The sequence below is a fragment of the Aegilops tauschii genome, chromosome 5, assembly GCF_002575655.3.
Source record: "Aegilops tauschii subsp. strangulata cultivar AL8/78 chromosome 5, Aet v6.0, whole genome shotgun sequence".
Taxonomy (NCBI): domain Eukaryota; kingdom Viridiplantae; phylum Streptophyta; class Magnoliopsida; order Poales; family Poaceae; genus Aegilops; species Aegilops tauschii.
In genome coordinates this window covers 121664613-121676988 of record NC_053039.3, presented here as the reverse complement: position 1 = coordinate 121676988, position 12376 = coordinate 121664613, and the positions used below count along the sequence as shown (strand labels likewise).

The 12376-nt window shown below is 45.2% G+C and overlaps 2 protein-coding genes across 4 annotated transcripts; one reads left to right on the top strand and one right to left on the bottom strand.

Moving 5' to 3' along the window:
* Positions 1–3713: 3713 nt before the first annotated feature.
* Positions 3714–7089, top strand: LOC109736355 (uncharacterized). Its single transcript, XM_020295581.4, has 6 exons — positions 3714–4157; positions 5723–5801; positions 5905–5967; positions 6334–6378; positions 6459–6515; positions 6662–7089. The coding sequence occupies exons 1-6, from the start codon at positions 3931–3933 to the stop codon at positions 6752–6754; spliced, it is 564 nt and encodes a 187-aa protein (XP_020151170.1). The 5' UTR covers positions 3714–3930; the 3' UTR covers positions 6755–7089.
* Positions 7090–7155: 66 nt separating this feature from the next.
* Positions 7156–10580, bottom strand: LOC109736354 (protein trichome birefringence-like 16). 3 transcript variants are annotated; one of them, XM_020295578.4, is made up of 5 exons: positions 10339–10580; positions 8959–9167; positions 8670–8834; positions 8369–8564; positions 7156–8250 (listed from the first exon to the last, which is right to left on the bottom strand). In XM_020295578.4, exons 2-5 carry the CDS (start codon positions 9101–9103, stop codon positions 7410–7412), a joined length of 1347 nt encoding a protein of 448 aa, XP_020151167.1. In that variant the 5' UTR covers positions 9104–9167; positions 10339–10580; the 3' UTR covers positions 7156–7409. The 3 variants fall into 3 exon arrangements, with proteins under 3 accessions (XP_020151167.1, XP_020151168.1, XP_020151169.1); XM_020295579.4 differs by having other exon boundaries at positions 8946–9167; positions 10339–10548; XM_020295580.4 differs by lacking the exon at positions 10339–10580 and having other exon boundaries at positions 8670–8841; positions 8946–9167.
* Positions 10581–12376: the final 1796 nt, after the last annotated feature.

The following is a 12376-nucleotide window of genomic DNA, read 5'->3' as shown; positions in this document are numbered from 1 at the left end:
TTTGATTTGGTTTATTTGGACATTTTCATCCTAGAGACCTTAAGCAACTCAAGGACCATGTGAGAGAGTTGGAGATTTTCAAAAAAATCCATTTTTGTTTTTCTTTCAAAATTGGTAAATTGGGATCAAGGTGATTTTATTTGAAATTATTTTTCCAATTATTTCAAATAATGAGAGAAGATAATATGACTTCTTCAAAACAGAGGAAATAATGGAAATTTAATTTGGAATAAAAATATATATTTATTTGAATTTTATTCGGTTAAATTAGGGAAAATTGCATTTTAGCCCAGAAAAATGTTCACATGGTCCCAAATATTAGTAGAGGACCGTGAAAATCATTTTTGGGATTTTAGGATTTATATTTATTTATATTTGGATTTTTCTCTGCGGCAGAATTATTAAAAAAAAGTTCCGCGCGCCGAACTGGGCCGGCCCAGCCGTCGCCACTACCTTCCCCGCGCCCGAGTCACGCCCGAGCCGAACTCCGGCGGGAGTCCGGGAGCGCCACGCCGCCGCCGCTTGGCCCCTTGGCCAAGTCGGATCCCCCGGGGCCTTTATATAGCACCGCCGCCCCCTCTCCTCCTCAACCCACTCCGCCGCCCCAAGCTGAGCCGCCCCGCCGTCGCGTCGCCGCCCTGCCGCCGCCTCGCGCCGCGCCGCTGCCTCGCCGCTGCCGCGCCGCTCCCCGCCGCCCCGCTGCCATGCCGCGCCGCCTCGCCATCGCCTCGCCGGAGCCGCCGCCCGCCGCCAGCTGAACCCCGTTTAACCGATAAAAACCGTTCCGGTTCGCCGGTTACTCTTTCGGTTTAGTTAGGATAGATCGGTTTTTATTTTATTTCGTTAATTAGCGAACGTTCACCCGATTCGTTCTGTTAACGAACGAATTCGTTCGTTAGTCTCTGTTAGCGTACGTTCGTCCGGTAGATTTTTCTTTTTCTGTTTATTTTCGGCCAGGGACCTATCCGCGAATAGTTTTCTTACAGATTAGTCCCTAATCTTCAAACCCTCACTACTTTTTGCTCGTTTATCCAAATCCAACGAAACCAACGCCCAAATCTTCGTCTTGTTCCCCTCTGTCCAGATAAACAACTTGAACATGATTTTGGAAATTTAAAATTTGGTTTCAAGCATTTTGAATTCGAACTTCTTTTGATCGTAGTTTGTGTTTCGTAACTCCGATTCGATTGATTTTTTTTGCAAATCGAAGCTCTTCACTTGAACTTTCTGTTTAGATCTTTTCTTTTGATTTTAATTTGCATATTATGCTTGAGTGCTTATGTATACTATTGTTTGTTCACGATAGAGTTTCCGGAGTGCAAGGCTTACTACTACGAATCTCTAGGGTTTTCCGATCGTCAGCAAGGCAAGTAACACTTTGATCATATCCCTCTATTACCCAGTTTTTATGCATTAGTTTCAACCCTCAAACATTGCATGAGTAAGATTTGATAACATGTGGGCATTGGGAAGTAGTTGATGAGGTAGGAACCTATTGTCTTATATTCAAACCCTGGGTATTATTGCGTTATGCTTGCACTACTTGCTATGCTTGTTGACGTGGTTTGGTTTGTGAGATTCATGAAAGACGTGAGAGTTATATATATCTAAGGGTTAACTTAAGGTGGCTACTTTAATACACATCTGAGTGGATTGGTTGTGGGCACCTGGGGAATCCAGTGTTGTCCAAGGAGATCCCGGGGTACCCGTGTGATCATCCTATGGTTCGCCACCCAGGCTCAAAGGGATCATAAGATTATTCATGCTAGAAACTTCTGTGTGTAGCCACAAGCCATTATGGGCTCTGGCATAGTTGAGTAAGTTGTGGGAAACCTTTTCATGACGGGCTAGCAAATGTAGGGGATTGTAGGTGTACCGGACTATCTATCGGTTAAGGGGACCTCTTCGGAAAGGCTGTGTCTCGGTCATCCGTTTCTCAAACACCATGCAGTGTGAGAAATTCAACGGAGGAGATCGAATCTTGTGGGGAAAAGTGCGCAAACCTCTGTAGAGTGTATAAACTAATCATGGTTAGCCGTGTCCCCGGTTATGGATATCTTGAGTATCTGGTACTTGAATTATTATGTTGATCACATCACTTTACTTAATGAATTTGTTGGGTTATTAATGTTAATTTGGGTTTGAGTTGGGGGTACCTTCTCAATAATTTCAACAAACTTTGTAGTTAAATAAAATATATTCCTTTGTTGCAGGAAAAAATTAGCTTTATGCAAATGATAACCGTAGAGCCTCCACCAGCCAAATATGCATGTAGTGATAGTTGTTATTTGCTCATTTCTCTATGGTGTTATCTTGCCAGCATATTCCATGTGCTGACCTATACGGCTGCAACGTATCATGTTGCAGAATTTTCAGACGAAGAGTAAGGTGCGCTAGGTCGTTGTCGTGCACTCAGTATTGCCGTGGAGTTGGATGGACTCATTTATCTTCGATGCTTCCGCAGTTATCTTATTTAGTTGGCCTTCCGCCATATTATTGTAATAAGTACTCTATTTGAGACACTCGTTGTAATAAGTGTGTGATTGAACTCTGCACTAAATCCTCGAGTACTGTGTGTGTCAGCAATATCGATATAGGGATGACACTTATTGCATTGACACCAACTTATAAGATCAACAAAAACATCGAAGACACATATAAATCTCGGTTACATTTTAGAACAAATGCTTAGGTCAACACGTAAACCATCAGGACAAAAGCAACAATTACATTGCAATTGGTTGACCACAATGACATTACTTCTTATAAAATAAAAAATGACACACCGTTCAGTACACTACCACAATGATACGACATTCAACGACTCAATTTATAAAGGCATAATAACTAGTTCAACAACTAACACAGTCTCACAATCTCAATTCTACTATTGACTACAATGGCATAATCGTACTCTCTCTTCCTCATTCCCTGTCTCATCTTCAAAAGCACTACACTCTTTTCACTTTCTTCGTCCTACTTCCAAAAATGGTCAACATCTACCTCAACTATTCCTCCAATACTGTACTATGGCATTTTCATACAACCAACATCATCAAACACAAAACAACAATCCATTTGACATGTCTTAACAAGGTAGCAGAAAAATAATCTTCACGGCCACTTTCAAAGGAATGTGATCACCAAGATGGGCCTTTAAGCTTTGGCAATGATAGCTTGTCCCTTACTATCTCTAAATTCGAACAATTTTCCTCACCAAAATTGCTTGGGTCCACATGTAACACAAATTCAATTTCCATTGGTAATCCAACAATTCAAAAAAGGACCAAATATTAAGCTCGAACCTTAAATTTTTTGGTAAAGAAAAACCATAGAAACCGCCAATTTTCTATTCGAAACCCTAGCCATACCGAGAAACGACGATGAATGCGATAACGATAACATTGGGAGGGGGAAGGGGTTGGCATATTGCGTCTATCTCGTCCACTGTGCCCGCCCGCCGTTCACCATCGTCGTGCGTCAAGGTGAAGGAGAGAAGGGAAAAAGTCGGGGGAGAGTCAGGGGGCGAAGCGGTTGGGGGGGGGGGGGGGGTGGTATGGCTGTGATAGACCGGGATTGGAGTGTACATGGTGCCAGTTTCAGGAATTTCCATGTTAGAATTTAATTTTTTCAGACTTAAGAGTACGAATTCAAGATTTATTTCGTTTTTTTTAGGAAAAAAAAACGCCTTGTTTCAGCCCAAGCGTGCACGCGCGCTTCATGTCGCCCGACTCGGTCTGATTCACGAGGCCCGGCCTCCGGTGCTACTGTCCGACCGCGACGACCGGGACAATCGAGCCGCTCCTCGCATTTCTTTCTTGTACCCTTTCCTTTTCCGCGAGAGAGGAAAGGAATCCGTGCGTGAGATTTTTCGTCAAACACCCCCTTCCCTCGCCGCCGCCGCCACCGCCACCGCCTCGACCGCGAGCGATGGCGCCGTCCGCCAGCTCCTCCTCCTCCGACGGCACGGACTCCACCGGTTCCTCCTCCTCATCGGGGAGCGACCGCCGCGTCCGCCGCCGCCACAGCCGCCGCAAGGACGCCGCGCCGTCCACGTCCTCCTCCTCCGCGCTGAAGGTGCGCAAGGACCGCAAGTCCCGCCACAAGCGCCGCCGCCGGGAGAGGCGCAAGTCCCGTTCGGACGACGACAGCTACAGGCGAGCTTCCCCCTCCTCCTCCTCCCCCCTTTCTGTGTATAGGTTTCCGTTGCTAGCTAGGGTTAGGCTGAAAGAGCTCGTGATCTAGGAGATTGGGTTGGTGTGATTGACTCTGGAGGGTCGGGAGAGAGGAAATATATGCGTAGATCAACATCGTTGTCTCGATTTCCAGTTGGAATCATAGGGATGATGATACGCAGCTTCCTTCTAGAATTGGACTTGTTGGAGATGCAATACCAGGCTGGGTAATACTGTAAGAACTAACGAGAACAGTAGTATATGCTGCACTTCAGATTGCTATTGGTGGGGACAGAATCGCGGTGCTGATCAAAGACATGAATCATGTGAGGTGATAAGGGGACGACAATGGTTGCGATTTAGACCTGGAACTTTTAACTAGCATCGTTTTGTTCTTCCTGTTATAGAAATCTCTTGTATGATAAAGGAAAGGCTTCTTAGATACGAGTTGAGCGTGCTGACTATTTATAAATGACTGGTGAGCGCCACTTTTCTATTTGCCAAATTTTGGGGTGAAATGTCTTTTACGAAGTGGAGGTGAGGGCCATCTGGTCATTGGCAATCGATGTTCTATTCTATGAAGATATTTTTCTGTTTTGAAATGCATAAGGCAGAAACTGCTCTGCCTTTTCCTTCAAAAAATGATATTTTTCTGTGAAAAGAACCAATGTTGACAGTTCCGCATCGGATTGCTATTGATGGGGATAGAGCTGTAGTGCTGGTCAAAGAATGTAATCATGTAAGGTGATAAGGGGAGGAGAATGGTTGTGATCTAAATCCGGAACTTTTAACAAAGCAGTGTTCTGTTCTTTCATCAGTTAATAGAAAATTTCAAGATAAGAGCTTCTTAGATACGAGCTGAGGGTGCTGATATATCTTCTAAGAAGTGGAGGTGGGGGTTGTCTGGTTATTGCAAATCGATATTTTATTCTATGACGAATTTTTCTCTGTGATTTGAGCTATTATGATGTCAAACTTTGGGCAGCTAAAGAATAGGTTAACCTTAGGTTCTAGAGAATGTTTTTAATAGCAAACATCACGTTCCTGAAGAAAAGTTGTTTTGGGAACCCAAACGAAGCACATACTAAAGTGAGTTTGTATCTGTTCAAGGGGAAGTGTATTTGAGTTTAGGACTCCAGTTTTGTTTGTATTTTTGGATTGTAGGGAATTGGGATCTTCCAACTTGTATCCAGGAACAAGTTTAGGTGAACCTGAATTGAGTGGTTCTGAAGAAGGATGGGATACTCCTTTTGCAAATAGTGATCAAATATTTAATTGCTGTGATCTTTTTAGTCACGACTCATGATGGTTTAGTGTATTAGCTAGATAAAGGCCAGGCTTTGAGGAGATTCAGATTGTGATTAATAGTGGATAAAGTAGTTGCATGAGCAAATTTATTCTACTAATTTCCAGCCATTAATCCTCTGTCTAAGCTTCATGGATGAAATATGGATAATGCTGTTTGTGTTTTAGACTATATTCAGTAGTAATTTCTGCTTGCAGTTGACCCTACTTTGGCATATTGAAGTGTCTGATTCTTTTTGTAGTAGCGCAAGCTCTTATGATAGTGACCGCGAGGCATCTGGCAGATCACGCAAGCATAAGAAGAGCAGTAGATCAAGGAAGGTACTGCCCCAGCAATTCATATATGTTTGATGTCTTGTCAGTTTTTTCAGCACACACTTAGTACTTGGCCTCTCATTGACTCAATGTATCCTCATTCTGGCAGTCTAGGGAAAGAGAGCGAAGCAAGGATAGGCATCATAAACGGGACAAGAGTAAACACAGAGAGGTAAATTTTCTACTTACCTAAAAAATACCTTTTATCATAGCATAAAATTTTGGTAAATTGAATTTATCACATGTAATAATCGTTTTCTGTAAATCAGCAACTGTTGGTATAATTAGATTTATCATTGGTCATATATGAATTGAAAAATATTCAATATCATGTACTACACACTGTCTTAGCAACAGAAATATTTCTTATCCTTTTTATTTCCATGTGAGAGATCCTTATATTTCTTGCTACCTGTTTCTGGGTTGGCTCTTTGACATTGGAGCTGGGATTCGTGAACGGGTGACAACATGGTGTATTGGCTTGCTGGTTGTCTTGGTTGTTATGTTTTGTTCTCTTCAATGCGGGAGCTTTATGCAGAAGAAAGAGAGTGAACGTTCTAGCGGTCCGGTCCAGCTTTCCAAGGTATAAATATTTCCTGTGCGCCTTTTCATTTGTTTGTTGTCTTATAATCATTTTCAAATGCAATTTATTTTGTTTATTAGTTCCTTGGCCGTGAGAAGGAGGAAAGCGGCAAAAGGAGTGTTATCTCTGGTAAAAAGGTGAGGAGGACGATTTCTCTACCATTTTGATGCTTATCTTTTGGGTTGTATACTCACACAACAATAAGATGTTGTACCTGCTGGAATGAAACTCATTCCAATCTAAGTGGGACTATGAAGTATGAACTATTTGACTTAATTTGTAGATAATGATGAAGCTCGAGAAATCCAAGGAAGATAAGGCGGCTGAGAGCAAGCGCAATGAACTGTTGAAGTTTCTGAATGCCAGTTATGATTGACAACTTATCTGAAGTGGTGATGCTTGGCTGGATGGCTTGGATTTGTCTTGATGCCACTGCTTAGTCATGTGTGCGTTTGGTGATACCAAGAAGCTTTTTGTCCTGTTTTTTGAAGTTATGACTGTGACCATCAGTGCTTTATATCGGTATATTTGGCTAGTGGTTGGACAAAGGTCACATGTATCACTAGGTCTTGTAATTTTTGAGCTTGGGGTCTTTGTGTTCTTGAAATTTGATCGTTACCAGTTTGTACTTTGTAGCTTCCTTTTTGTAAGCCCGTTTAACCTGGAGATACACCATTTATAGAATTTCCCTGGCAGGGATACTTGATATAAGCTTGTCATACTGGGTGGTATTCTCATCTTGTTTCTTTGTTGAACACGTGATCACGTATAACAGTGTTTCATGGTCTTGAAAAGAATGTTTTTGAACTGTATACCGGCATAACAAGTGTTACAGAGTTACATGGTGAAAAGTAACGTTCATGAACTGTACTCCGTTCATGATGGAAAGACGCCCTTCGCTAGCTTATCATAACTTTCATGATGGAAAGACGCCCTTCGCTAGCTTATCATAACTTACGATGAGCAAAGCTTCTAAAGACGGGTTAAGATGAATATAAACCTCTGAGCCTGCCCTGACAGCAGCCAAGTGCCTACAGTTGAGCGGCCAGTATTTCATTCCATGTGTCTGGAACACCTGGAAGGCACCAGTGCAGGCAATCTTGGACCCCTGGTGTAGCTCTGATACTGTACTTTGATATGTGCCCTTCGTCCCGTAGCCGTGAAAGCGCGGTGATATCCAAGAGCTTGATCCTAGTGCCCTTGACCGCTCCCTCGCCGTCGGCATCTTCAGAATGATTCTGAAATACCCTGTTACCCTTGGCCAAAGGATCCTTGTTGTTGCAAGTGCCTCCGGTGTTCCACTCCCCATTGAAGAAATGCCTTGGTGACAGTGACCTGTAGAACACCTTCAGGTGGGGATATCTAGGAAGCTGGGCATCTAGCCACTTAATAACACCATGTATAGTGAAGTTCTTCGCCTTCCACATGCTGGCGATCTCTCGATTGTTATTCGGTGCTCCCGAGGCGTACATTTCCCACTTGTTCGCCTTCAGCTTACCCCTGTTCCAGTGATGCCCGGTGTTCAGAACCAGGACGTGGAGCCTGTGAAGGTTCTTCTTGAGAAACGAAGGTGGGCGATCAAGGTGCATGGCGTAACCGGCAGCTGGATTTGATCGCCTGAGAGGCTCCAGATCACAGAGTGTTGATGACCAGTAATACAGGACGGTCGTGTTTGTGCTCCGGAACCGGTAGGCCGAGCCTACTGACCGTGTTGGTCGTTTTGCACGATGTGTCTGGGCCATTCCGTACTTGGAGCCAACATCCTCCACATCTGAATGATGTTTCCCAGATGCTGCAAGCATGCATATCATCGACTGGAACATCTGCCTCCCTAAAGAGTCGCCTACATAAGCAATGGTTTTATCCTGCATTCTGAAACACATCCAAATTAGTATGATAGATTACCTGAAAAGCTCTAAAAATCCTAAGCGAAAGAATGTAGTGCATAGCATCTCCAGCAAATTCAAACTGAAGGAGCAGCAACATATACCTTGTCAAGAATTGGGCAGCTTGAAACAGTGGCATATTGCAGCCTTCAGGCTGCCATCTAAATTTCTCGTAAGCGAAATCTGTGCGTTGTGTCAATCTGCAGTTCCAGCTCTCAGAGAGCCATCTTTTACATCTGGGGCCAGAATACAGTGGCCTGCGGTTATCAGGAACCCATTCTCCATTCCTGTAGTCACATTCTAAAATATCGATGAAGCAAAAATTTAGGAGAAAGCTAAGCTTAACATAATACATCTCAAAAGGCAATAGCACAAGCTAGCAAAGGGTGTGAGATAGTGAATTACCTTTCTTCTGAGGAGGTGCTGTTCCCGCGTTATCAGCGACATCTTCAGAGTTATGAACTATGGTCAGAGGTGGAGGCGCAGAAATGCCTTCCTTTCCTACTTCAGTGACCGACTGCACCAATGGATCGATGATGGGGGGATCTTCCTCCATGGAGGTATTCCGATCTACAAACTGTGAGTGAGCAACAGAAATTTACTGGGAAAACAAGCCCCAAGATGACCCACAGAGAGGACCTTGAAAGAATATTAGTTCTTGGGCTTATAATTTGAGAGGACCTGGATAACTCACTCAAGACCAATGGCTCCGGTCGGAGGATACCAGGACTGTACAGTGATCCCTTCTCCCATTTCCAAAGAAGAAACGCCGCAAAGATGGCGAGGAACGCAAGCCTGAGGTGCCTGAATCTCAGGCCATTTACACACACCAGCCTCATTCTCCTCTACTGAACTTGAAGCACAGATTTCTTCAAATGAGAGATACGTGGTGATGGCACGCAGCTGGTTCATACAAGAAGGGAAGGTGAAGTTAGGTAGCAGAAAAATGTGAGGTTAGCTAGAAGAAAATGATGAATGTTATGTTAACATACGTTAGATGCCTAACATGTAATATCATTTTTTTGGCTGCAAGCAAAGGGCATGTGGGAAGTTTGGTACAAAAGGTTGGTAGGTAGCATATAAACACTTTCCTGACCTTACACAGGTGAAGTTTGAACTTTGAAGTATCTATATCTATATCTATATCTATACTTCTATACTTAATATAAAAAGAGCTAGTTGCGGAGATCCAACACATCTCACCAGTTCAACCGCATCTATCCAACGGTTTATGTAGCTCCGATGTTTATCGCTAAACATGTTTAGCACTCTCCCTTAATTGATAGCATACCTAATATCAGCGATAGTTATATGCTACCTAATATCAACATGCAATTAAGATCTTGCCAAATATTAATTTTCAATGCAATTAAAATTAACCTACATTGGACGTACACGATTACTAGTAGCAATTGACAAGGCACATAATGATGGTGACTACGCAACCGCTCGGAGCATCAATGGCTTGAGATTTTGCTTATACTTGAGATGAACAATTGACCTGATATGCATGACTGCTGAAATGGCTCTAGTCAAAGAAGACCGCAATTCCAAGGTGATGAAATTCTCGGGTCATAGTAGGCTCTGCTATTCTAGGGTGATGCAATTCAGTTATGATTCATGGAACACAATTCGAAGTTGTATATCCTGGCTAGAACAACACTGAGCAAAGTACTCTGTCTAGTTGGAACATCTCCGCGGGCTGCAGGCTGGAGCAGAAGTCGGGAAAGTTCATCTCTTAACAACCCAAAGAAAAAGGTGAATTATAATCTAGTAGAGCAGAGAGTGTGTGGCAAGATTGGTACAGGAAAAAAGGCAGTAGCAACTAGCAAGATGTGCTTTTGTGATCCGGTTGGCCGGGCGAAATATGGTTGACCAAGGAACACTCATTCAGTTATTCTGATTCCGGCCTAGGGAACCCACTAATTTGCAGTTGTCTCCTCCCCAGCAAAAGAAATGGCTATAACTCAGAATCCGAATCCGAACTCTACCAGAGACGAGAGGAAAAGCAAATTCTTTGAAGCTCAAGCAAAGCAGCTAGGGAGAGCCTGAGAGGTAGAGGCAGTTGACGTACCCGTACTGACTGACATTGGAGCTTGAGCTCGCCGGCCGAGCAACCCGCCGCCGAGAAGGGATAGGATAAGAGGCTCGCTTCTCTCCAAAGCCGGCCAGAGCCGGCCGGCCGGCGGCGAGGTGAGACAAGGAGGCCCCGGCTCTTGGCCAGGTGCTGGGGGGCGGTTTGCGGTTGTGGTTACTCGGCTGTGTGGTCCAGTGGGGCTGCGGCACGGAGCAACACGTACACGAGTGGTAAGTAGTACGGTCTAGAGGGGGAACGTGACGTACGGCGTGCACGGCAAAGCGTCGCGATGGTGGTGCGTACTAGGTTCTTTTCTTTCTTTCTTTTTGGAACTTGCTCCTTCGCTGCTACACGGTGGATCCATGAGGAACAAGCAACCACAGGACGACGACGCTCTGGATATTTGTTGATGAGGCTGATGAACTCGCCTACCACCCGGAATAATGACGATCTTGAGCTATTTCTCGAGACACTGCAACACCGACCGTCCTGGCGTCGGCATATATCGCCGGCTTCTTCATGTGTGTCTGACTCTATCTAGCTGTGATGGGACTGCGCAGTGGTGAATCTAGGCCCCAGACCCGAGCATGAGGCACAAATCTTTGTATAGTGTAGCAATTGCTGCAGTATGAAAAGGGGGCTTGGGGTGGCCCGCTCGACTGGATCTGCATCTGGGACTGTGTGCGTTTCGCTTCGGTCGTACGCCTAGCACCCCTGCGTTGGACACAAACCCACGTATCATAGTTTTTTTTGTCGTTCTTTTTCTTCTTCAACAATGCATCACATCCGTATCTGCTCCCCGTGATCCCATGGGCCGTTTCTCGCTCCGCCACGGCTTTTCCTGGCGAGCTCCACAACTGGAGCGACCTCCTTGCTCCCGACGACTCCCAACTCCTCGGAGTTGGACTTGAACCGGCATGGGGCGGCGAGCCTAGATGCTGCAAGCCGGCTGGAGACGTGAACCAAGGCAACGTCGACGGTGGCCCGAGGGGGGGGGGGGGGGGGTGTGCTACGTGCTGCAACCGCGGCGACGAGTGCTCCCCATGCGGTGACTACATGTTGCAACCATGGCGGCCGGGGTGCGCCTGATGATGGTGACCGAGGTGACCACATGGCTGCAAACGCGGTGAGAAAATGCTAGAATCAGCAAGGAGATGTCATGGGTGCCTGTTATCATGGCCACACCCACGCAGATACAAGTGTTGCAATCGTGATCTAAAACAACTTCAACAGTTGTTGAAAAATGATTCAACAATAAATAGAGAAAGCTTGAATCGACACTGCCCAACAAGGAAAAGCTGCAACTATTTGACAGAAAAACTTCAATCGCAGATAAAGAAAGCTTCAACTACGGCACCATGCAAGTGGAAAAGAATTGCAACCAATGACAGAAAAACTTCAATCGTGGATAATAAATATTCAACTGTAGTTGGATTTTGCTACTACCGGCGACGTTTTTTTGCTACTACCAGCTTTGACGATTGCTACAACCATTGATGATGACCCAAGACCCACGACGGTGGCGACGGCCTTTTGCTGGAACCGGTGTCATTTGTTGCTATTACCGGTGTTGTTGATTGCTACAACCGTTTACGAGGACACTGACGCCGGCGACTGCCTTTTTGCTGCAATTGGTGTTTGTTTTTGCTACTACAAGTGTTGACGATTGCTACAACCGTTCACGAGGATACCGATGGCGGCGGCGACGGCTTTTTGAGCGGCGCGGCAAGCCGCGATGCTGCAAGAAGCCTTCGATGGGGACGTGCGATGTAGTTCCCTTCCACCATGGATGCAACAGAACGCGAACGAAAAAGCTGCTACAGTCAACACCTTTTTGTTTGTGATTGATGACGGCGAGCGTCGCGGGGACAAGGCAAGGAGGAGAGGGCGGGAACGGGGTGTTGCGGGGTGCATGGGAGAGGGGCGACTACCATGCGGCGACCTGCGCGTGGAGGAGAACGATGAATAGTCGTGAAGCGGGGGAAGGAAGAAGACGACATGGGTGGATAAGGATGCAACGGCTCGGGACAAGCAA